The 23179-nt window shown below is 42.9% G+C and overlaps 1 protein-coding gene across 1 annotated transcript; it reads right to left on the minus strand.

Annotated features, from left to right (window-relative positions):
- Positions 1-1922: 1922 nt before the first annotated feature.
- ADAMTS1 (ADAM metallopeptidase with thrombospondin type 1 motif 1) lies at positions 1923-10742 on the minus strand. The gene is made up of 9 exons (XM_014866261.3): positions 9567-10742; positions 7628-7974; positions 7125-7257; positions 6574-6741; positions 5856-6142; positions 5439-5625; positions 5173-5348; positions 4072-4247; positions 1923-3911 (listed from the first exon to the last, which is right to left on the minus strand). The coding sequence occupies exons 1-9, from the start codon at positions 10240-10242 to the stop codon at positions 3212-3214; spliced, it is 2850 nt and encodes a 949-aa protein (XP_014721747.1). The 5' UTR covers positions 10243-10742; the 3' UTR covers positions 1923-3211.
- Between the last annotated feature and the right edge of the window lie 12437 nt (positions 10743-23179).

The raw sequence follows: 23179 nt of genomic DNA on the forward strand, positions 1-23179 counted from the left end.
CTGGATGGGTGTGTTGAATGAAACTTTTTTTGCAGCCAAAATACAGTATTTTAAACTGCTCGGTTTATTGATGAAAGGAAAACCTCACCAGCAAAGGGCAGAAAAACAATGTAGCAACTTAGAAAGTTGTTTGGCATTACCTTGGACCGAGAATAAAGAGGATAGTGAAAATCTTTCGGCTGTTTCTATCTCTTTGTGTCTTGAATTTCAGACTCCTTGCTTACATCAAATCAACACAAGCCTTTTAAAAGAAAAAACTCATTGGTGAATTAGGCAAGATTCAGAAATGACTTCTTTATATTATGAGTTATCATTTTAGATACATTTATCTCATTTTATCAAACGGCTTGTGTACTAATGAGGGTAAAGGCATTTCTTGTGTGTGCGCGCACATCCCCCATGTGACTTACTATGGGGATTTGTAGCATAGTAATGCAGACAAAGAAATAATTGTGATAGAGGTTGTTGGTGCAAAGAACACTTTAGACCACTGAATTGTATGGCCAAATTCTGTGTTTCACTGAGTTCTATGGGACCAGGACTAGTTCCCACAATGTGAGAAGATTTGACATTTACCTTTTGGTCCGGTGGCCCAGTCGGTAGGAAAAAACTTACCCAGAGACTAACATGACTCTCCCCTCCCCTGCCTCACTCTCTGACCCACCCACCTGGCTCCTGAGAAAATTACATTCCATTGCTCAGGGGAAGAACACTTTAAATAAGTCTGAGGGCAAATTAGAAATTATCCTCTGTGGCTGAGTGGTTAAGTTCGCGCGCTCTGCTGCAGACGGTCCAGTGTGTCGTTGGTTCGAATCCTGGGCGCAGACATGGCACTGCTCATTCAAACCACGCGGAGGCAGCGTCCCACATGCCACAACTAGAAGGACCCACAACTAAGAATATACAACTATGTACCGGGGGGCTTTGGGGAGAAAAAGGAAAAAAAATAAGATCTTTTTTTTAAAAAAAAGAAATTATCCTCCTGACCTGAAATTAGCATGTTATATAGAACTACTTGAGAAAACTATTCTAAGGAAGGTGAAAAAAATGGATGAAAATGTAAAGCTGGAAATGTCTGTGGTTAACCAGAGTCTTCTAGTAAATAAGCTATTTCCTGAGAGAAACGTAGTTACTTTGGAAGCAGTCTGAACTTTTAAGGTCATTGAGGTACGCTTTAGTATTTAAAATATTGTGATTTACAAAAAGCTTCCCCGAGTGGCCTGGGTGTTCCCGGGTTTCTCCAAAATACCTCATGTATTCCTGAAGAGCAAGTGGAATATTTGAAGGACATGACTCACCAGGCACGTCTATCCCAAATGTAATTTATGAGGCATCATTTTCCACTCAGTAGCTTAGATACTTTCATGTAATTTTACTTTCATAATATAATAGAGTTAGAGAAACAAATTCAAAATGCATCCAGAACTCCATTTTTATCATTTAACTTATGGTATACATCAAAGGTCAGCAAACCATGGGTACAGAACAAATCTGGCCCACTGTCTGTTTTTGTAAATAGTTCCATCAGGACACCACCAGGTCATTCATTTATTGTCTATGGCTGTTTTCAGGTTACAACAGCACAGTTGAGTAGTTGTGACAGAGATGGTATTTAGCAATAGTAACACTAAAAACACACCCTTAACAAAACTGAAAATCTTTACTATCTGGCTCTTTAGAGAAAGTTTGCCAACCACTGGAGTATACCATTACATTAGTACCAAACCTCTCTAAAATCAAAGATACCATAGATTCCTTTCTTTGTAGCAATCACATACAACAAGGACATAAAATACATTCCATTAGAATGAAATCCTAGTTTCAAAGAATTTAAGAAAATATTCAGTCTTCAAATTCAATATTTGTGTCTCAGATTTCCTTCCCAGGAATTAATTCCCATTCGAAAAAAATAGACACACACATTCAAAAAGTGTCTTTTTATTATTTCTAGTAACATATATTGTATAAATACTCTATTTTTTATATGTCCTTTTACAAAAGCGATATAACTTAAAAGATTTATCATTAGAAAGAAATGTATAAAAATAAATATGTTATTATAGGCATTTATTACAAACTATAGTCCTTCTTAGAAGGAACACACAAACCAATACTTATAAAGTACATAGAATTTATAGTAATATATTTTACTATATACATATGGAAAAAGTCATATTCTCTTTCATAGTTGAAGAGCTGAACAGACATTCACCAGGATATGACTGTTGGACCAGCTGCTGGGGATGGACCCGCTACCCCTCAGTAGCCTCCCCACTGTGAGACAAGTGACTGCAGTGTCCCCAAAAACTGGGGACCCCATTCTATGCACCCCATACTTGTTCTGGCATTACATCCTTTTTGTGTGGTGTTACTGACTTCCTTGAGACACACACTGTTTTTCCACATCCACATTCCTAAAGCAGGCTTACATAAGGAGGAAAGAACGGTAGGAGGTACTGACCTCATCCTGCCTCCTCTAGTTATTTTTCCCAGTATCTGATACATTGCTGCTTTTTTTCCCTCTTGTAGACTCAATGCATTCTTACAAATACACGGAATTGTTTCCGTGTCAAAATGAATTGACAAATAAAGACACAAGAATGGCACAAGAAAGTACAGACGGAGTCATTGGACGTTGTTACACATTTCTCTCATGCTGGTCAATCTTGAATTCTTACTGCTGGGTAGAAAAGACAGCATTCTCTGAAACCATAGCAGCCATGGCAGTGCTGGCCAAAGACCCTATACATACTCCTTTCTCCCTCTATTGTTAGCGAGGTGAAATAAGCCACATCTTAAACTAAAATTCTCATCTTTTTCCTGCTTTTCATTTCCTAATCCCCATGATACAAAGTATTTAATGAGTACCAGGAAACAGGGATTGTAATATTTCTTAAAATTATTTTGACAATTGTTTCTATTTTTTTTTTTAACTTGTCATAGATGTAACAAAAGGGATGATAATAATGCCCTGGGCCTTTATCATGCTATATCATTGCTCAGAGATTAATAATCCTCATTAACTACCCTATCAAGTTTGTAACTGGCAGGATATTCTGACGATCTAACTTCTTTTCTACCTACCTATAGTCTCCTAACTCATAGACACACCTTGTTGATCACCGGCAAGGTACACTGGATTCCTCCAGCCTTCTTGATTTCAGTGCATCAGCCCTTCCACACTTTACTTTTCCCTCAACACTGACATTGCTTAACTGCATTCTGCCATGGTGCAAAAGTCTATGTAATGTTTGGGTTTCTTTAAAGGATCGCAGCTCTCTTGAGACAACACCCCCCCATCGTGGGACAGACACTGCAAGGTTCTCTTTTTGTAACCCTTCCCACAAGTCTTGGAACATGGCGACCAATCCCCCAGCTGCCAGCGGGGACAAGGCAGGTCTGCACAAGGTCTGGTGCTGGCTGGCTTCACTTCCTTCGCACACTCGGAAGCTGGCTGCCCATTGATGTCTCGGCACTCTACCAGTCTTCTCTGCCAACCCTGTCCACATGACTTGGAACATTCGCCCCACTCTTCGATGACCCATTCTGAGAAAGTAGGGATGGCATTGAAAGATTCCTTCTTCTTCTTCACAAAGTATGTGTATTTAATTTTCGGTCGAAGGGCATTGCCCACTGTAAGGACCTGGATGGTTAAGGGCTCTTTGAGAGGACTAAAGCTGCGAATTCTTTCCAACGCTGCAGAAGAGCCACTGTACCTCAAGACACTACCTTTGTACGTAATGTCTTGTTCTAAAGTGGACAAAGTGAAGTCACCATTCAGGATGTATGTGCCATCAGCAGCTTTGATGGCAAGAAAGCTTCCATTATTTCTGGATCCCCTCTGATTCCGTTGTTTCACTTCAATGTTTGTGGCTCCAGTTGGAATTGTGACGATATCATGATATCCAGGTCTGCAGGCAGGAAAAATAGATATAATAATCTCTCCTTCTCTGGCTAAGTATATTACTTAGCCTGAAAACACAGTAAGCTTTTAGAATCTAATTTTTACCAGACCTGTAGAGTTACATCTAAAAAATAAGACCTTTGGGGGTATAGCATTTTCAAACTTACTTTGCACTAGTAACTGATCCGGATATTTTCTTGCATGTAGATCCGTTTCCTCCGCAAATACCGCATTTATCAAACTTCTTTTTGGAGTCTATGATGCGGTCACAGCCAGCTTTTACACACTGCCCTTGCACGCAGACAGAGGTGGAATCGGGGCTACACGGAGTACCATCTACCACCTGAGAAAGAAAAACGTGCATCTGGCGTCACACGCTAACAAGGTAAGGGGATGATGCTATAAGAACTATGGAAGTTTTCCTTACTAACATTCCATCTCTGCTTTTCTGGCCATTGTAAGTAAAAGAGTACTCTATACATGCCCCACACTACCCTTTCTCTTTGGCTTTTTTTCCATCATGAGTATAGACATCTGAAAAAATTATAAATTTATTGGCCTGTCTCACATCTCACTAAGGTCGATGAAAGCAGAGTTTTGTCAACTCTTTCACTGCTGTATGCTCCATGTCTAGAATAATACTTGGCAATAGGAGGTGCTTAATAAATCACTTGTTGAATGTTGAATCAGCAACTGGGGAATATTTTCAAAGCCTACAAGGCTCATAACACATGATAATCTCAGTCAAATTCAATTCCATTTTCTACCTCAGAGTCAGATTTATCCCCTCAGTAAAACAGCAAAAAAAAAAAAAAAAACACACTTCTACTAGTTTAATGTATGTCCTCAAACACAAGAGTGATTGATGCTCAGACATCCATTTTAATAAGACCATTTGCCCATGCTACTGCTAGTCATACAGTAACAAGTACTTTGGACCGTGCCTAAGTGATTTTCCAAAACTATTGGTTGGTTGCCGTGTTAATACATAACATATCTAACCATGAGCCAAGGGCTTTTCTTTGTATATGAGAGTAATAACAAGCAATTGCAAGGATCCTAAGTGCTAGATTCAAGCTTCATTCATAGCTGAAAACAACACCAAACTCAAAGCAGGCAATTACCAACATTATCTAGAAGGAAAGTTCTGGTTTGAAGTTGAACACACTTTAACAAACAGATTAAAGAAGGTACATCACAGACTATACGCAAAGGTAGCAAGTCAACACCTTGGTTCCCAGGCAAAACGTAAGAATAACAGTAACTACCTTGGGCTGCAAAACGAAGAAGTAGCCAATGCCTTTGGCTTGACAGATGAGCTTGCACCTGTCCTTTGGTGAGACTCCAGCATACTTGGGTGTCCACTCCACCGCAGGCCCACTCCCAAAGGAAGCTTTCGAAAACTCATTGTGAGCCTCACATTGTTCCTCTCTAAAGGTTTTTCCTGGAAAAAGAATGATATGATGACATTATCAGTTTCCAACCTTTAACCACCTGTTTATGGGCACATCTTTTTCACCCCATTTCCACTCACCATTATTATCCGGACAGTCCTCGATGTTACACGACCTGTAGCGCACGCGCTTGCCTTCACAGTACTTCCCTCCATTCTTTGGCACTGGGTTGTCACATTCCCTCATTGTATACTGAACTCCTCCACCACATGTTCTCGAACAGTCTCCCCAGGGCCCCCACGGCCCCCAGCTTCCATGAACAGGAGTCTAAATGGGGGACACAAATCATCGGCATTAGGATTCTCTACACAGCCCTTTTTAGGAATAAAAGAGAAAAATCCAGAACAAGGAACTAATGATCAAAATAATCTATCTTGTGTCTCCCGTCAGAGTACACAGATAGAGGTGTTTAACGTGATAGTAAGTTTTAGCATCACTTTGTTCCTTTCAGTTCCGAATTTTAAAGGAGTTGTGTGTGTTTCAGCAGAAAAACTCACATCAAAATGCTTCCTGTCGGTCTTGTTCACACACTTGCCGTTGACACACCATCTCCCTTCTCCACAGCTGGTGCCATCTGCCCAAGGGAAGTGTTTGGTTTGGCACACCAGCAACCCGCCAGAGGTGCCAGTGCACCAGAGGGTCGTGCACGTGCTGGCTGCATCCGGGCAGTGTTTGGACTCCTCCCCAAACGTGAACTGGCATTGCCGGTTGGCATCATACAAGGTCCCGGGGAGATCAGAGGGGAGCTGTATGGGGCTCTGGGGCTTGTCCATCAAACATTCGCCTGCAAAGAAAAATGCCAACCAATATTAATAAATAGGAAATGAAAGCATGCCGGGGGCAGATCAGTTTCAGAAAATATTCATCATAGCAGAGAATATATAGCAAAGCAATTTGAAAACAGTAGAGCTTTGGGGGAAAATACTGGAGAGAGTTAGATTATTAAGATAGCATCCTCAATGGAGTATTTCTGTATTCCCAATGACAGGGAATTATTCTGCTAATAGTTCAAATTAATTACTATGGGAGCTACTTGGCCAGAAACACTATCTTTTACTGGGAATTAAGATATAAAAATGTATGATCTTGACAGTGAGAGTAATTTTGAAGGAGGGCAAATAAAAAGGAGAAAAAAGAAAGAAAGAGGTGGCTTAACAAGAACCATACATGTGGAAGGTTGGATGCCATCTAGAAAGAGTGACTCAAGTGTCTTACCGTGACCATTATCCAGAAATGATGTAATCATGTAGGCGCTGCAGGGAGACCAAGGCTGGCTGCGGTCCAAATTGGAAAGCATTGACGCCATCATGTGGGAATCCCGGTTGACACCATTAATGCTGGCACATTGCTTTGCATCATCATGTGGCATGTTAAACACGTGGCCTAAGAAGCAATCCAAAACCCACATTAAAATATAGGTCACTGGTGGCATTATCTTTCCCAACAGGGATTCCTTTGTCTCAAAGTGGTATTCCTAGAGGAAGAAATGTATTTGGGAGACAATCTATTTTGGAGACAATGTCTACTTTTCACAGGGGGTAAACAAACATGTACATTTCCAAATGACCAGAGCTCCTACTATCTTACTTTGTATTGGAATAAAGATGACCATATTTAGGATAGTGGGAAAATATTTTCTGCAGTTTCAAAGAAGCCCTGGCACTTAAAATAGCAATATAACCTGCAGACTCTCCCCCTTACAGTAACATATTGTTTATCGGTCTGAATTCATGAATTGGGCTTAACTCACTCTGAAACAGACTTACCTAATTCATGGGCTGTGGTGAAGGCAGCTTGTAAACCATCATCTTCTATGACCGAGCAGCTTCTGCTGGGATCACATATAGTTCCAACATCAGCCATCCCAAGAGTATCGCATGTCTGGGCCCCACACAAATCCTACAAGGAGCAAAGATATCTTCCTTAATAGGGACAGATCATGAATGTTAAGATCTAACTTTTTGGCAAGGTGTGTCTTCACATATGCTTTGGAGCATCTACATTCATTATTGTTGAGCTGTCCTTTCAGGAGGACATGCTTCAATCAAGATTTCCTAGGACATTAATCAAGATTTTTCTTAATGCTATTCAAATAGAACTGTGAAACTCAAGACAAGTAAAATTATAGAAGAAATAAGTAAGATTGACCATGCTAGCCAATTAAAATAAAATGTAAGTGCAAGAACATTGGTGAAATGCCAATATACGCATTTGTTACAAAGCTGACTCCCAAGGAGACACTATCATAATGGTACTGTCTTCCTCTCACCTGTCGGGTGAAAAGAATCGCTGTGTCATAGTGCTCCGCATCCCGGTCACTGGGCGGGTTGTGCTGCTTTTGCCAGTTGCAGAAATTCCGCAGAGTGAGAGCAGCATTGGAAGTCACTTCGGGCCCCTTCTGTTCCTCATAGATGACTAGGATCTTCACCACCACCAGGCTAACTGAATTCCGAATGCTGGGGTGTTTGTATAACCGGGCCGCCACCGAGAACAAGGTGAGAAGGTAGTGCTTTAAACCACTGCCGTGGAACTCTGCCATCGACTGGTCAGCCACAAGCATGGTTTCCACATATCGGGGGCTGGACACAAATCGCTTCTTTCTTATGCTTCCAGTTCCTGTAAAGAAACAAGAAAGATAGTTTGCTCAGGGGCAGCCTAGCCAAGAATAGCTACCTTCCCAGAGTATATAAGGAAAGCCTAACAGTCAAAGCAAATAAAACAAAAATATACCCAGAAAAACAATAACAAAAATATTTGCATCACTTTTCACTGAAAATGTTATTTTTAAAGTTTTCTCCTTTACTTTAAGTAAAAAGGCCACGTGCTCCTCTGAAGGGTCAGGCCTTTTTTTGTGTGTGAGCAGGATTTCTTTTGTCCTCTTTGAAATCCTACAATCTGAACAAGGCAGTGTACACATCATCCTATCCAGCTGTAGTAAAAACTTGGAGCAAGGGCAGCAGCAGAGCGCCCTGAGTCACTCTTTCACAGGCCAGGACTCAAATCCTGAATGAGATCATCGGGCTCCACGTGGAAGGCCCAGGGCGGGGCTGGGGCCTCTGCCAAGGGGCCGGGCCTGAAGGAATCTCAGCCTGCACTGCTCTGCTCTCATTCCAGGGGTCCCTAGGGTGTACTGCTGCTGCCAAATCCGGGCACCAGGACCACCCACTCTGCCCAGCAGCCTCTTGCCCCACTCCCACTGCCCCAGGGAAATAAGTTCCTGCCTCGGGCCACGGTTGATTCTTTAGGAAAGAGCCCTCCCACTCCTGCCGGAGACCCAGGCCCCAAAAAGTCCTAAACTGGGCTGTGACCGCAGAACTGCTCAAGGAGTAGACGTACGGGCGAGGAAAAAGAGAATTCTCAAACAAGACACGTGAGCATGTTAACGAAGAAAAAAGGCACCAGAGTAAGAGAATGAAAAGGACTGGACAGTAAGCCCTGCACACAACAGAGTCAGGGGAAGGCGTAGCAAGAAGGATGAGCGGTGACTAACATTCCACAGGGCTGGAGAGCAGAATTATGGCCGCGAGAGGGAGCGCAAACTGGGAGGCCGGGCGGGAGGCGCGGAGAGGCGGGGCAAGCTGGGTAGAGACCTCCCAAGCAGGTTCTGCAGAGGGGCCCCGCCGCCGCCAGTCGATCCGGGTTAGCCTCTTAAAGGTGGAAAGGGACAAGACAGATCGTAGTACAGCTGTGAAGGCTCGCGGGCTCCCCGTTCCGAGGTCACCATCGCTCCTCGGCGCTCCATCTCCGCCCTCCTCCGGGCGCAGGGTGCGCGCACAGGCAGCGGTGACAAAACTAAGCGCAAAGTTGCGATCCGACCAAAGAACCCAAACACAGTCGTTATAAAGAAATTAACAGGATGGAAAGAAGTCGCACACGCTCACACTCGGCTAGGGTGGAAGGAGTTGCAGTACCAACTCTCCCTTCCTGGTCCCAACGCTTCGCCTTAGTCAGCAGAACATGGTTATTTGTCTGTCCTGTAGTGATCACTCATTATTCGGGCAAATGGACTTAAGCGTTGTAGCAGGATTTGATTACTTCGCAAACCCAAACCTCAAGCCACATTCCTCCACACCAGGCCTCCGGTCCTGTCCGCAGACCTATACGCCCCTGTCTGCGAACAGGAGTCTACCCTAAAGTCGCGCACAGAGAAAGCGGGGAGAGACGGATGAATGAAGAGACAAGTGAGAGCAACTCTTCTGGACTGATACCTGTTGGCCGTCCGGCGCGCTGCGGGGCCCTGTCCCGCGGCGCCCACTGCGCCCCGGCGTCCTGGCCGTCCGGCCCCGCGCCCCTCGAGGGCTGGGTCTCGTCATCCATGACCCCGCACTTGGCGCCGCCGCCGCCCCGCCGCCTCCGCCGCAGGAGATGGAACGGGGGCTGAGCCGGCGGCTCCTCCCCGGCGGCGGCGGGGGTGAGGCGCACGGTGGCGGCGGCGGGCGCGGGCTGGATGAAGTATTCCTCGCCCTGCAGGTAGAAGGCGCCGCGCACGCCCTCGCAGAGGCTGAGAGCGGCGGCCGAGCTGGGGTCGCCGTTCACCGTGCCGGAGTAGAAGCAGTGCGCCAGGTCGCCGGCGGGGTCCGGACTCGGCGCATTGGGCCCAGGTCTGCGCCCCACGGTCTGGAGCGTGAAGCCGGGCGCCAGGAAGCCGCGGTCCGGCTGCAGCTCCAGGAGCAGCTCCCGGCCGAAGGCGTCCAGACGGAGGCGCGTGGTCTCGCGTCCCGGGGCGCGCTCCAGGGCTGGCAGCACCAGCTCCTCGTCCTCCTCGGCTGGGCGCCCGCGCACGCCCGGCACGACCAGCAGCGCTGCGGCCGCCGCTAGCAGCAGCCGCAGCGCGGGCGCAGGCTGAGAGCCCCGAAACCGCCGCGCCAGCTCTGCGTTCCCCATGTCGCCGCCTGCCGTGCGCCTTCGGAACTCCGCGGGGACCGCTTGCTGCACCCGAGCCCCGGGAGGCACCGCGCGCCGCAGCCCCCCGAGCGAGGGGGCTATTGTTCGGGTCGGGAGCGCAGAGCCTCGCTGGCCTCGCTCGGGATTTTTACAGTTAACAGTTACTATTATTCTTTGATAGTGCGCGCAGAGTAGGCTCAGACGGGGCGCTTAGGCAGAGGCGCTGCAGGTCTGCCGGCACGCGGGAAGTTTTTCTTCTAGCGCAGAGTTGGAGGCACCGCGCAGCAGGCGCTGGCGAGGTGGCGGCTGCGGGGACGAGAAGCGCCCTGGGACGCCTCCGGGGCAGAGGGCTACGGGCAACGCGAGGATCGGTGCCTGGAGCCCCTCTTCGGCCTCCGCCTTGGCCGCGGTGCTGCTCGTTCTGCGCCGGGCTCTGTTCTCTCGACCCTACTGAGCGCCCTGGCTTTGCAATAGCCCCTGGCTCGGAGCCGCTTTGCAGCGAGTGCAAGAACCGGGCAGCCCGGGCAGTCCTTTTATAGTCTCACTCTGCGTCTCCACTCCCCTCCCCCCTTCCTCCTCCCTCTTGGCCGCCTTTCCATCCAAAAGACACCGCCCCCTAAACTCAGTCGGTGCTAAACCGCGCTCAGCGCCGCGGGCCCGGGCGGGGGAGGGGGCGGCCTCCGCGCTGGCTCCACGCCACGGGCTCGTCAATCTGGGGGCGGAAGACGCAGGAAGGGCGCCGTGACCAGCAGTTTGTACGTCTGCTGCGGGGAGAAGGTGCTCCCTTCCACCGCGCCTTCCCCTTGGTGGCTTCCCGGACCACCTCCCTTCCCGCCGCTCCTCTGGTGCGGGAGCGCTGTTCGCGCGCTTGGCTACAGTTCCCAGAAGGGACAGTGCGGGTGGAGAGCTGGATCGCTTCTCCAAGATTGCCCTGCCCGGGAGCTGTCCCTGCGCTGCCTCCTTCTCTCACTATCCCGCCTCCCCGCCCCCCCCCCCCCGCAGCCCCCTCCTCCTCAATCTGGGAGATGAGCCAGGGCTGCCCTTTCTAGAAAAATACCCCACCCCACCTCTCCATCTCCCTGGCCTTCCATGGGCCCGGTTTGCTGTAGCGTGCTCTCTCTTCGCCCCCACTTTCCTCAGGGAAAGCTTGGTTTTCCTGCGCTTCGCCTAGAAAGCATGCCTGGGTGAGGGGGCCAGGAGACACTTCCCAAGCTCTTGATTTTAGAATGCGTTTGCGCTGAGCTTCACTCCTCCTCCTTCCACCATCATTCCTCCCCGCCCCCGCCTTAGAGGGCTTCTCTGTGGGGACCCGGGTTCACACTTCCGGAATAGGTGATCTGGAACGCTGTTCAACTCCCTAGAGCCTAGGGAGGGAATTGCGCTTTCTCTTCTGCGGTGGAGAAATAATCACCTCCTGCCCAGTGTGCCTTCTTCCACCTAACAGCATCTACAGGACGTAGGCCAGGCTGGCAGAAACGTCAAGGAACCCCACTTTTCCACCCAGGGACCAGCGGGATCGCTGGGGCTAGAAAGTGTGCGGTGGGGAAATTAGGAAGTCTGCTCCCTTCCCGGACCCCTCCTGCGTCTTCCCACCAGGAAGGGAAAAGGCTGCATCCGTGTTATGAAAGCGAGAAAAGCTAAGCCTTTCCACCTCCAGGTCCCTAAGAAAAAGCTGAGCAGCTCTTCCATCGAAAAAGAGGGAGGGGCTCTGTGACACAGAGGAAGGAAATGTTTCATAATGCTTCCACAGGCGGAAAACCAGCGGGACAATGGTGAGAAGGACCGCCCCGATCCAGGGGCAGACCCGTGTCCCTCACACTCGCGCGCTTCCACTTCCCTGCCCTACCCGGTCTCCTGTCTCGCCGCCCCCGCCCCTCAGTTTCCCCCAAGTTTTATCTCGGCCTTTTCCTCACTCCTCCCCAGATCTCAGCTTCACTCAGTCCTGGTCAGAAGCGTCCCCTTCAAGTCCTCCAACACGTCCTTCTTCCAACTTTTGCTTTCAGAATACTTTCCAACTTCCTTTTTTCTCTCAAAGTTCTAGATCGCCTACTTGAAAAACAAAACCAAAAACTTTGCTTTCCACTCTTTAGGAAAGTTCAAATGAGAAAGAATGACACAGAGAAGAAAAAATCGCTTCGCTCTTGAAAGGGCTGAATAACAACCCCCGATCCCCACACGCTTAGGAATGGATGCTTTCTTAAATGTCATTTTCGTTTCCTAAGGTCACTGTCACGGTTAAATGCTGAGTGATTAACCCAGGAATTACATCTATTATTAACGGCAGCTGAAGATATCTCAATTACTAGTTTTTCTCTTTTATTCGATCTTTGATTTCCCACCATCTGACTAACATTTTCACACTGTTTCTGCCCTCTTCCTTTCACACCATCTCTCTTTGGCTGCCCTCTCTCACCCCATTCCATTTCTTCTTCAAATTTTATATTGACGTACATAGTCATGAGTGGCCGCATTCATTTCTACATTGTCTACCCTGTCTGTCCGTCTTTGAACTGAGGTTTACTCCTCTCTGCTTCACAAGTGTCATTTCCCAAACATCGCTACTCTTCAGTTTGGTTTCCAGATTTTTTTTTTACGTTTCCCTCCTCTGTTACTGTAGGTTTTTTCAACGTTCTATTTTTTATGACTTCATTTCATTTGTCCTTTCTCTCTAGCTAGATGAAAAGTTTGATACTTGGGAGGACATTTGAGGAAAAATCATCTTACGAGATATTGACTATGGAATCAGGAAAGCATGATGGCAAAGCCATCAATAAATTTTCAAATCTCTTGCTTAGAAAATGGCTCTGGAAACAATATAGGGTGACCAGCAGCTGTGGCCTCAGACTGACTTTGAGATGGAGATTTCAGATACTTGAGGTGGCCCAGAGGCTGAGAGACCTAACAGATCAGTAAGAGTAACTGTGATTCCCTTGAATTGGGACAGGATGGGAAATTCAGAAGACCAGCAGAAAAATGTGTAATCTTCTAAAAACTCATGTAATGCATTCCAATCTGTCAACTCCCCTACGTAAGCTTTAGATTTTAAAATACATTAATGCAAGGTTGGCCTTTAGTCCATTTCTGCCTCCAGTGTGTTCTTATTGGAAGTTTAATTCAAGATGTGCGTTTCTGATCTTGAATGGCTCACTTCAAATCCATTAAAATTTTTGCATATTTCATGTTGTATATCCAAATGGGGCTGAAAAAACAGAGAGCTAAAGGCAAAAGAAGGGCCAGGAACATGACTTTTTTATTCACTGGGTTTCTCTCCAGATTTCTGTTCTTTTGCATAATGACTCCAATCTGTTGTGCACCTGTAGTTCTGGGAAATGATTCTTTTTTAATCGCTTCAGCAGAGGCATGGACGTAAGAGTTGCCAATTACTAAGCTTGAAAAACTCCATCCACGCTCTAGAGAACATTTAATCTACTTACCTTTTTCTTTTTCAAACCAGCGCTCTTTGAGTGTTTGTGATATTACACATGTGTACATATAACATATATGTATATTTATAAACAAAATTGTGAATTGAAAAAATATGTTGCTGTAGAAATAAGACTAAAGGAGTAAAATGTTTACACGGCACTAGTAAAAGTGGCATGTAATAGCGGGTCTTTGTAAGTTCACACTCCCATCCTTATAAAATATTTGTTTTTTGATTTGAATGTGCATCCAAAAGACCACAGAGTGTCCTAACCCCTACCATATTTCTGATTTTCTTTTTATAGAATTCATAAGTGCTTCTATAAACATAAACCTTGATATATTCTCATTTATAGACCTTAAACAATTTTTATTTGTAGTGATAACCTAACAAGAGTTAAAGTAATTTACCTAAAAATACTCTTACAATTAACAGTTTGACCTTTTAAAAGCATTCTTGTCGTCTATTAATAGAGAAAAGAAAAAGTTTCATGCATTTTAAAGTAAAAGAAATAAGTATTAATTTTTGTTTATGACTTATGTGTTTGTATGTATTTCACTTATTCATATATTACAGACACAATATTCTATTGATAATTCTCAAGAAGTTTCGACCAAATTAAGCATTCAACAAGTAACTGTGAAATGAAGGAATCTGGTAATATACATGAGCTATTAGCATTGTTCTAGTGTAAACATTGTCTACAGAAACGATACATGTACATATTTCATAAACACATAATGTTATTCATATTTTCATACCACAGGATTTTCATACCATAGGATTAGAAATGGGAAAGCTGTTTAACTTTAGCGCTCCTTTGAGAACATATGGTCTAAGATTATATTGGACAAATGGATATTTTATTTTATCATAAATGAGATAATAGTATTTTAAGCAGGTTATACACTCAGAAATATAATAAATATTGAAAACAGTAAAATTACTGTAAATTGATTTGAACTTAAAATTTCTATGACATCTAGTCATGCATTTGGAAGAAATGAGAAAAGTAGTCACTTCAATCCATTCCCCTTGTTTGACAGATGTGGAGTTGGGCCTGAAAGGGATTAAGTGGCTTGCCTAAGATGTTGTAGTCCAAGTAAGGGCTTAGAAGTGACTTTGACTCATGATTTTTAATCAAATGCCTTTTGGCATTTTAACTATCTAATTATTTGGTAGGTAAGTATGTTGTTAGACTTGTTATTGCTGTTGTTTCCAATGATTAAATTTCATTTAAATTCTAAATAGGAATTTTCTGGCAATAAAAAATTTCCACCTTAAAAGTTTTAAAAGGCTTTAGTACTTCTCTTTCAGTCCACGAGGTGGCGATGGCCTCCAACAAATGATGTACAGCTCAAGTCAAATTTGCAAAGGTTTTACACCTTTGCAATCATATTTCATAAATATTAATCAAATTTTCTCATATTTTGGTATCATGGAAAATAGCTCTTAAATATTCTAACTTTAAATGTATTTATATTGTTAAAATAATAATAAAATGCCTTAGCCAACTACTTTTTATCTTGTGGCTCTATTAGCTTAAACCAAAGAGCAGTTAAACTTTAAAAAAAAATCTGCCTCTGAGAAGATAATATTGTGGATCACTTTCATTTGCCACATTTGAGTACTTTATGCAATTCACACGAAAAGGTCATAGACATTGCACTACATGAAATAAAATTAAAACCTCATTCATTCATTAAACAGATATTTATTATCTACAGTATGCTTAGTATATGTTAATGCTTGACTATCAATGCTAAAGTTTAATACTTGACTGTCAATTGTAAAGTTAACTCATTTTCTTAATTCAGAGATTTTTCTTAGCAACAAACAAAAATGAACTTAAAATGCAAAAAAGGAAGGAGTGTGAAAATGTTCTACCACCAGGTGGTGACAAAAGCTAAAATTTAAAATCACTCCTAAAAGCAAATATTCCCTACAAATGTTTGATTACTCCAAATAGAAGTGACTTCCAAATGTCACGTGAATTTAAAATCCTATACTAGGGAAGTTTTATTACTTAAAATGAATCAATATTAGCACTATATATTTATTAGCTTAATAAATACTGGAATTGGAAGTAGACAATTTCAGCCAGCAGGAGGCACATGAGACCAGAGAATAAGAAACTTTAAACCTCATCTTCCCCTCACCCCCTTACAATTTGTTGATTAGCTGGTGGAGACAGCAGCTAGTTTGTTTTTGTTTTTTTGGGTTTCATTTGTTTGTTTGTTTTTTACCCGCAGGACAGCTGTTTGAGCAGAGTCTGGAAGTCAGCTGGCCAGATGTTTCAAAAGTGATTATTGCCAATGACGAGTTCTAGATCATCATGCCAATGATGATTTCTAGACTTCCTTCGCAAGACGGACTTATGACTTTGCAGTGTTCCTTTGTGTCTTATTGATAACCCAGGACAATTATGAAGTTTTGTGGTTCGTTGGCAATCCACTAGAGCAATGAGAATGGGTAGCTCATAACCCCTGACATTCGAGTATCTTCAAAATCCAAGGCTGTGCTTCCACGGCAGCTTAAGGTATCCCAATACCAGTTTTTCTCTTTTCTTTGCTCTTCCACTTTCCCACCATCTAACTAACATTTTGACTTTGTATTTCTGCCCTCTTCCTTTCACCCAGTCTCTCTTTGGCAGCCCTCACTCACCGCATTGCATTTCTCCTGCAAATTTAATGTAGACCTATGCAGTCACGAGTGGCTTCATTCATTTCTACATGTCTAGCCTAACTCCGTCCATCTTTGAAATAAGAGATTTACTCCTCTCTGCTTCACAAGTGTCATTTCCCAAACATCCAAACATCCCTACTCCTCAGTTTGGTTTCCACACATTTTTTCCCTATATTTCCCTCCTCTGTTACATCCATCGAAAATTATACTTGCACAGCCCACTGGGGTCAACGGATAAGGATACTTGCTGCTGGGAACACTGGGCCAGAAAGCTTTCTTGTCCCAGATGGCTCTCAGGGCATCCTGCAAGCTGAGGAGAGAGCTATCCCTACCAGTTTGCTTATCTGTAACCAGTTGATGGTAGGCTAGTTAGTATATTCATGCAATGTCCATTTGGAAGCTGAGACCTAGAAAATCTCCCCTAGGTAATAGGCTGTTGAGAACATTAGAATTGGAAGTTCTAAAGCAGCACCATGTCCAAGAGTGGAAGCCTTCCTACCCTCTGCACTTAATACACTGAGAGCTGGGAGGCAAATCCACGTTGGAATTCTACTTTCTGACTTGGCCACATCCTTACCTGGTGGCTTCAGGGAACTGATTGTCCTTGAGCCTCAGCATCTTCATGTATAAAGAAGAGATAACAACAAAACTTGACTTGAAGCATTGTTTCACGGATTAGAGATATGACTGGCATGGAACTGCCAATGGATAAATGGGACTGACTATTATAGGGGCTTTGGAAATGGTAGGGAAGGAATATCAAACACATCAGTGAGACTGAAGGCACTGAATTCTAAGAGTTTTGTCTTGTTGCCATAGAATTTTGAGACGAGCATGAGACATTTTTTAAATGAATGAAGCAGGTGGTCTTCTCTGTTTAGTAAGATCACCGTAGTTGTTGAGTGGGACACCAAAACAGAGAAAGGAGGTGTGTGCAGTTTGAAGCTGTTTGTGGTAGAATGATGTGGGACAATAAAGGAAAGTCAAAGATTACTGGGGATGTGGGATAAAAAGCAGGATAAGAAGAACTGAGGCAAATAATTCCAAAAGTGCAAAGCAACAGATTGAAAAAGTGTATGCAGAAAGGCTTTCCAAAGTTATCAGTTAATGAGATCTGCTGATGAATTGCCTCCAAGTTAAAGCTTTTGGGTTTTATATAGATTTTGACTTTTTGCTATGTTAATGTATAGTTTTTAGGACATGCTCGGTCTGATGGGTGGACTATTCTGAATACGTGTGTTGGACACCTTGCTGCCCACTTGGAATTCTCTTGGCCCTCATTTGCTCTGGCCAATGCTGCATTAAACACTTTTGGGCAGGTGTAACCTGATGGTCCTTCCCCGCTGCTCCCTATTTCTTAATGCTTTCTCATCTGGGGCTCCGTGAAGCTGCTGAAGGACAATCCTGCAAATGCAACAGGGAAGCTTAGTGGTGTTAATTAACAGCCACATGGCAGCCCTTGACCAGAATAGGAGCCACTGGGAAATAGTTCCCCTTCCGTCCCTTGGGAGACAGTATAGAGGCCCATTATACATGTCTCTTTAGAGGGTCCTGATAGAATCGAGCCCCAGTTGTCCCTAGCAATGACCAGCTTGATAATGCTCCCTTGCATTGGCTTTCCCCTTCTCTGTCGTATTCTTCTTAGCCCCCTCTCCTGTTTCCTAAACTTGCTCACCTGCTCCTTCCCCTCTCTACCCCCTCAAGTCATTTTCTCAGGTTCTGCTTTTGGGCTCAACTGAGTCTAAAACAATGACTATCAGAAGAGCCTTTAGATGGGACTGCTACCTGATCAGACAGTGATGAGAATCCCTTTGCTGTACTAAGTGGGGTGGCTGAGCTGGCGGCAGGCAGTGGCATTACAATTGCGAAGACTCTCACTGTGGGATGAGGTGGCAGCGTGGGATGAGGTGCACGTTGATGCAACAGGAGTGGCACTTAAACAGGATGAAGAAAAGAGCAGTTACAGAGAGTGTGTGGTTGGATGGCTTTTGATAGTTGCTTCAGAGCAGGGGTTGGCAAACTATGGCCTGCGGGCTGACCACCTGTTTTTGTAAATAAAGTTTTATAGGATTGAAACCAGAATCATTTGTTTACATATTGTTTATGACTGCTTTTGCATTATAAGGCAGAATTGAGCAACTGCAAAAGAGATTGCATGACCCGCAAGTCCAAAATATTTATTATCTGGCCCTTTGAGAAGAGGTTTGTTAACCCATGGTTTAGAAACCTTGAAAAAATCTTTTAAAAGAGAGGTTATAATTTTTTCTAGCTTCATTGCAGGGCATGTCATGAAAGTTATTTTTATCTCCTACAGCCAGTTAGCAGACTGTGCTGACAATTTAAAAATGCGTAATCCTACAGTTGCGCTATCCCAAAGTCAAGGTCCTAATAGAAACAGTGAGGGACCATGAGACATGAGATAGAGATGTTTGGGTGGATGAGCGAGAGAATCTTGAACCCCTAGATTCTCTTGGACCCTCCAGAGTGTCAGAGACAACTATCACTTCCTTGTTACAACAGAGCAGCCTCCCTTTGCCTAGAGACTGTACAGTTCTGAGCAGAGGCAAGTGCTTCTTGAAAAGATATTTGCACCCCTACATTCACTGCAGCATTACTCTCAATAGCCAAGGCTTGGAAACAACCTAAGTGCCCATCAATGGATGAATGGATAAAGATGTGGTATATATACACAACAGAATACTACTCAGCCATAAAGAAAAAAGATGAAATTTTGCCACTTTCTGACAACATGGCTAGACCTCGAGGGCTTTATGCTAAGCGAAATAAGTCAGATGGAGAAAGTCAAATACCGTGTGATTTTACTTCTAAGTGGAAGATGAAAACAACAAACACACACATAGATACAGGTATTATATTGGTGGTTACCAGAAGGGAAAGGGGGAGGAGAAGAGCAAAAGGGGTGATGGGACACATGTGTAAGGTGATGGTTGGTAATTAGCCTTTGGGTGATGAACATGATGTAGCTATGCAGAAATCAAAATATGATGATGGACACCTGAAATTTATGTAATGTTATAAACCAATTATATACTGAAATGTTACTTCAATTAAAAAAAAAACAAAAATGATGCTTGCCCTCCTCAACATCTGCTTATCTCCTTCATTCCTAGCCTCTTATGCAAAGTTCAGAACTTTCTGGAAAAGTTTTTTGAAGACACACTGGCCATACAAATTATGGTCCCCAAATATTTTCTATATTTTTAAAATGGAAGAATATTAGTCAAAAGCATTGCATTGATAATACTAATGTTATTAAATTATATGGTTAAGACAGACTTATGACAGTATAAAGCAGTTTATAACACTGTTGTGAAAATTTTGTCATAATACACAGAAACTCCACCGTGAAAATGCAGAATTACATTACTTTAAGGTTAATGATATGACCTGTTGGAGTATGTGCAGCTAGCTAGCAGGAAATTTGGGGTTCTGGAAGTGATAACCAAGACAAAATAATCCCCACTGTCCTGTGAGACTTGGCGGTGGTGGTCCACTCAGGATTAATATCGATGGGGATGATTCTTGTCAGGTGTCTGTCTGAGATTTCCAGGCAAGCAGCAGTGATTCCAGGAAACTTTCTATTTGTCCTCCTGATCTAGGGAGATGGGCGTGGGAAATACTGAGGGCATATGTGTGTGAAGGAGGGTAAGTCATGCTCCACATCCCCAGTTTCCTGTTTTCTGAGCAGTGGCTGCCTGCTGTCCCCTGCCGGGTGGTGCCTTCTTTTTCATGCCACTCTTAAATTAAAAACTCTAGTCCACTCAAGAGAACTAGACAAGAGAAGGGAGCCAATTGTGAATGATGTTATATCTGAATTCATGTTTTTCTAGGGTTTTACTGTGGCAATAATAATGCCTGGTATTTGTCGGGTGCTTACAATATTCCATGCACACTTTGTATACACGAAGCTAATTAATCCCAGATTTATTGTTATTAATATCTCTGTTTCACAGATGAGGTAATTGAGGCACAGAGAAGTTAAGAAATTTGGCCAAGCACATCTAGCTAATAATAGATGGAGCCCAGTAATCTGTTCTTTTAACCTCTAATGCAATCGATGCACAATATGTATACAACAGTTAAAACTCCTTAAAGGCGGAATAGAGAAGAAAGAGGACTGGATTAAGAGTCAGGATAACTAACATTGGAGATGCCACCCTCTGCTCAATGACCTTAATCACAGACTCTCTAGAACTTAGTTTCTAAATCTGTAAAATGAGCAGGTTGGACAGCTCCATTTCAAATATTCTATAACTTTTAAGGTAATTTGAGCACTTTGAGTGACTATAGACGTACAAATTGCTGTATATTTATTTTAATGGTGTATCTCTGCTATATAGGCAATATATTATATGCTGTGTCCTTGGTGAGATAATTATTCCTCAATGAAATCTTGCCTCAATTAGAACATTGTTCGTATCAGAAAATAAGACACACTTTTTTCTGTTTCTATAAAGCCACTGTGGGTAATGGTATTACTGTCACCAGTGCCAGGAGACAATGAATTAAAATGTCACAAAGGGCTATTTTGCTTTACATAATTCAGCCTATAAAAAAACCTAGAGAACATGTTGGTGTAAAGGGATTTGGTTTCCAAAAAGATTCAGTGCCATGTTTTGTAGATTCTATGACTTAAAAAGTTATATATATGTACATGTGTATTACATTATAAATATAAATAAATAAATAAATATATATATATATATATATATATATAGCAGAAAGAAGAAATAGATTCCAAATTTCCATATTGTATCACTGAGGCAGGAAATATAAAATAAAGCCTTCAGTTTTATGACTTTTTAACTCCTATTTAAGTAAATATATTGGACTCTGAGTAGGTAAATAGAATATTTTCTGGAGCTCACCGACATCATCCTCACCATCTCTAACATTTATCAAGCACTTATTATGCACAGACACCGACCCACATATTTCACATATACTACAGCTTTGCCAAAAAGCCATTCCTAAATTTGTAAGAGAAAGTTTCAACTAAGAAAGGATAAATATACGGTAAACTTTTCCTTAGAATAAATAAATTTTCTACCTAGAAGAATGTGACACTTGCTCAAACTTGCTGAGCAGCTGACATTCATCCCTATCAAGGCAACTGGACAAGCTATATATACTTCTCATTAGATATTAGAGATCAAATAAAAGGAAGCAGGTGAAACCAAAAGGAACATTACAAGAGATCTGTAGAAACACACGTGTCAAACACAAGAGCTCTGTGCGCAAAGCCTGTGCAGCAACTGAAGCCGGAGAACACATGTGGCATAAGGATGAGAAATTCTGTAGTGAGAGAGAGGGCTCCCAGAAAGCATTTTTTTCTAGTTTTGCAAAATTAGGACTTAAGACTGAAGGAAATTAGTGACATTACATGGAATAAGCCAAAAGTATAAAGCAAAAACATATAATCTTTTAAGAGAACAGAAAAGAATTTTAATGAATTAGTCTTCTAACCCAGATGTCATTTCTGAGTAGTGGGGTTCTTAGGATATGGCTTCGGACAGAAAATTGAGGCTGTTCACCACCCCTTCCCTGTCTTAAGCCCAGATGCCATGATGAAAAGCAATTCTTACCTGAGGTTTAAGAATAGATTTGATGATTTCAGGGACAATGGAAAACTGATATCATGAGAACTGAAAAGATGGGAAAATTAGGATTTTGCTCATCAGCTCTATGCCCAATCACAGATGTCTCTGTTCACTTAATTTGCACATAGGAAATGAGAAAAACCTCCCTTAGGATGATAATATGACTCTTCAACTCTTTCTTTCTGAAGATTTAGGATTTTGTTATGCTGTTTTTTTCTTTTCCTCTTAACATTTTACATGTGACTCAATTTGTTAAAACAAATACAGCAATCTTGTTATTTTTTAGGAATATTATTCACTGTAGATGTCTGTTGCAAGCTTCAAGTCATTCACTGTAGGCATAAAATCCATGTTTAAAAAGGAGGAAAAGAGCATTGGTTACCAATTGAAATGATTTTTTAACAATGTATCAAGTTTTCCCTCTGGAGCATTGTCAGTCTTGTTTTCCCTCTTATCTCTTTTCCATCATCCCTCTTTCCCTCCCTCCTTTCTGTCGCTCTTTTCTTTGTTCCTTCTTTTTAAATTTTAATATTTTTTAAATTGAAATATATTTAACATTGTGTAAATTTAAGGTGTACATGTTAATTTCATGCATTTATATATTATACTATGATTGCCGTTGTAGTGATAATTAGCACCTCTATAATGTTAATAATTATAATTTCTTTTTAGTGGTTGAATAATCAAGGTCTAGTCTCTTAGCAAGTTTGATGATTAGAATACAATACTGCTGTCTATGTTCACTATACCGTGCATTAGATCTCTAGGATTTATTTATTACTTGTTGCAAGTTGGTACCCTTGAGTGACCTCTGCCCTACTTTGTGCCAGGCACTGTACAGGGCACAAATGATATCTACCCTGCACTCTGAAACTTCACCCTTAAAGGACTAACAAATAATTGCTTTTGAGTATCTTATACACATGTATTTAAACGTTGTTCTTAGGTGTCCTTAAAGCTACGCAAGGCATATGGACAAGGTGGAAGGGATGGGATAAAGATGGAGCCATTAACCTTGTCCAGGGGCATGAGGTAGGGGGCAGCGGTTAAGGTTTCATAAAAGGGGACTTCTTTGATCTGATTTTTTTTCATTATTTAAAACTTCATAGATAGACTTTGTATGTGAATAGTATTGCTGTTTCTGTTCCTTTCCTAAGAAGGTAAGAATACAGGAAAATTCTTTAGTTATGGAAAGGGTTATATGCTC

Source organism: Equus asinus, chromosome 18, assembly GCF_041296235.1.
Source record: "Equus asinus isolate D_3611 breed Donkey chromosome 18, EquAss-T2T_v2, whole genome shotgun sequence".
Lineage (NCBI taxonomy): Eukaryota > Metazoa > Chordata > Mammalia > Perissodactyla > Equidae > Equus > Equus asinus.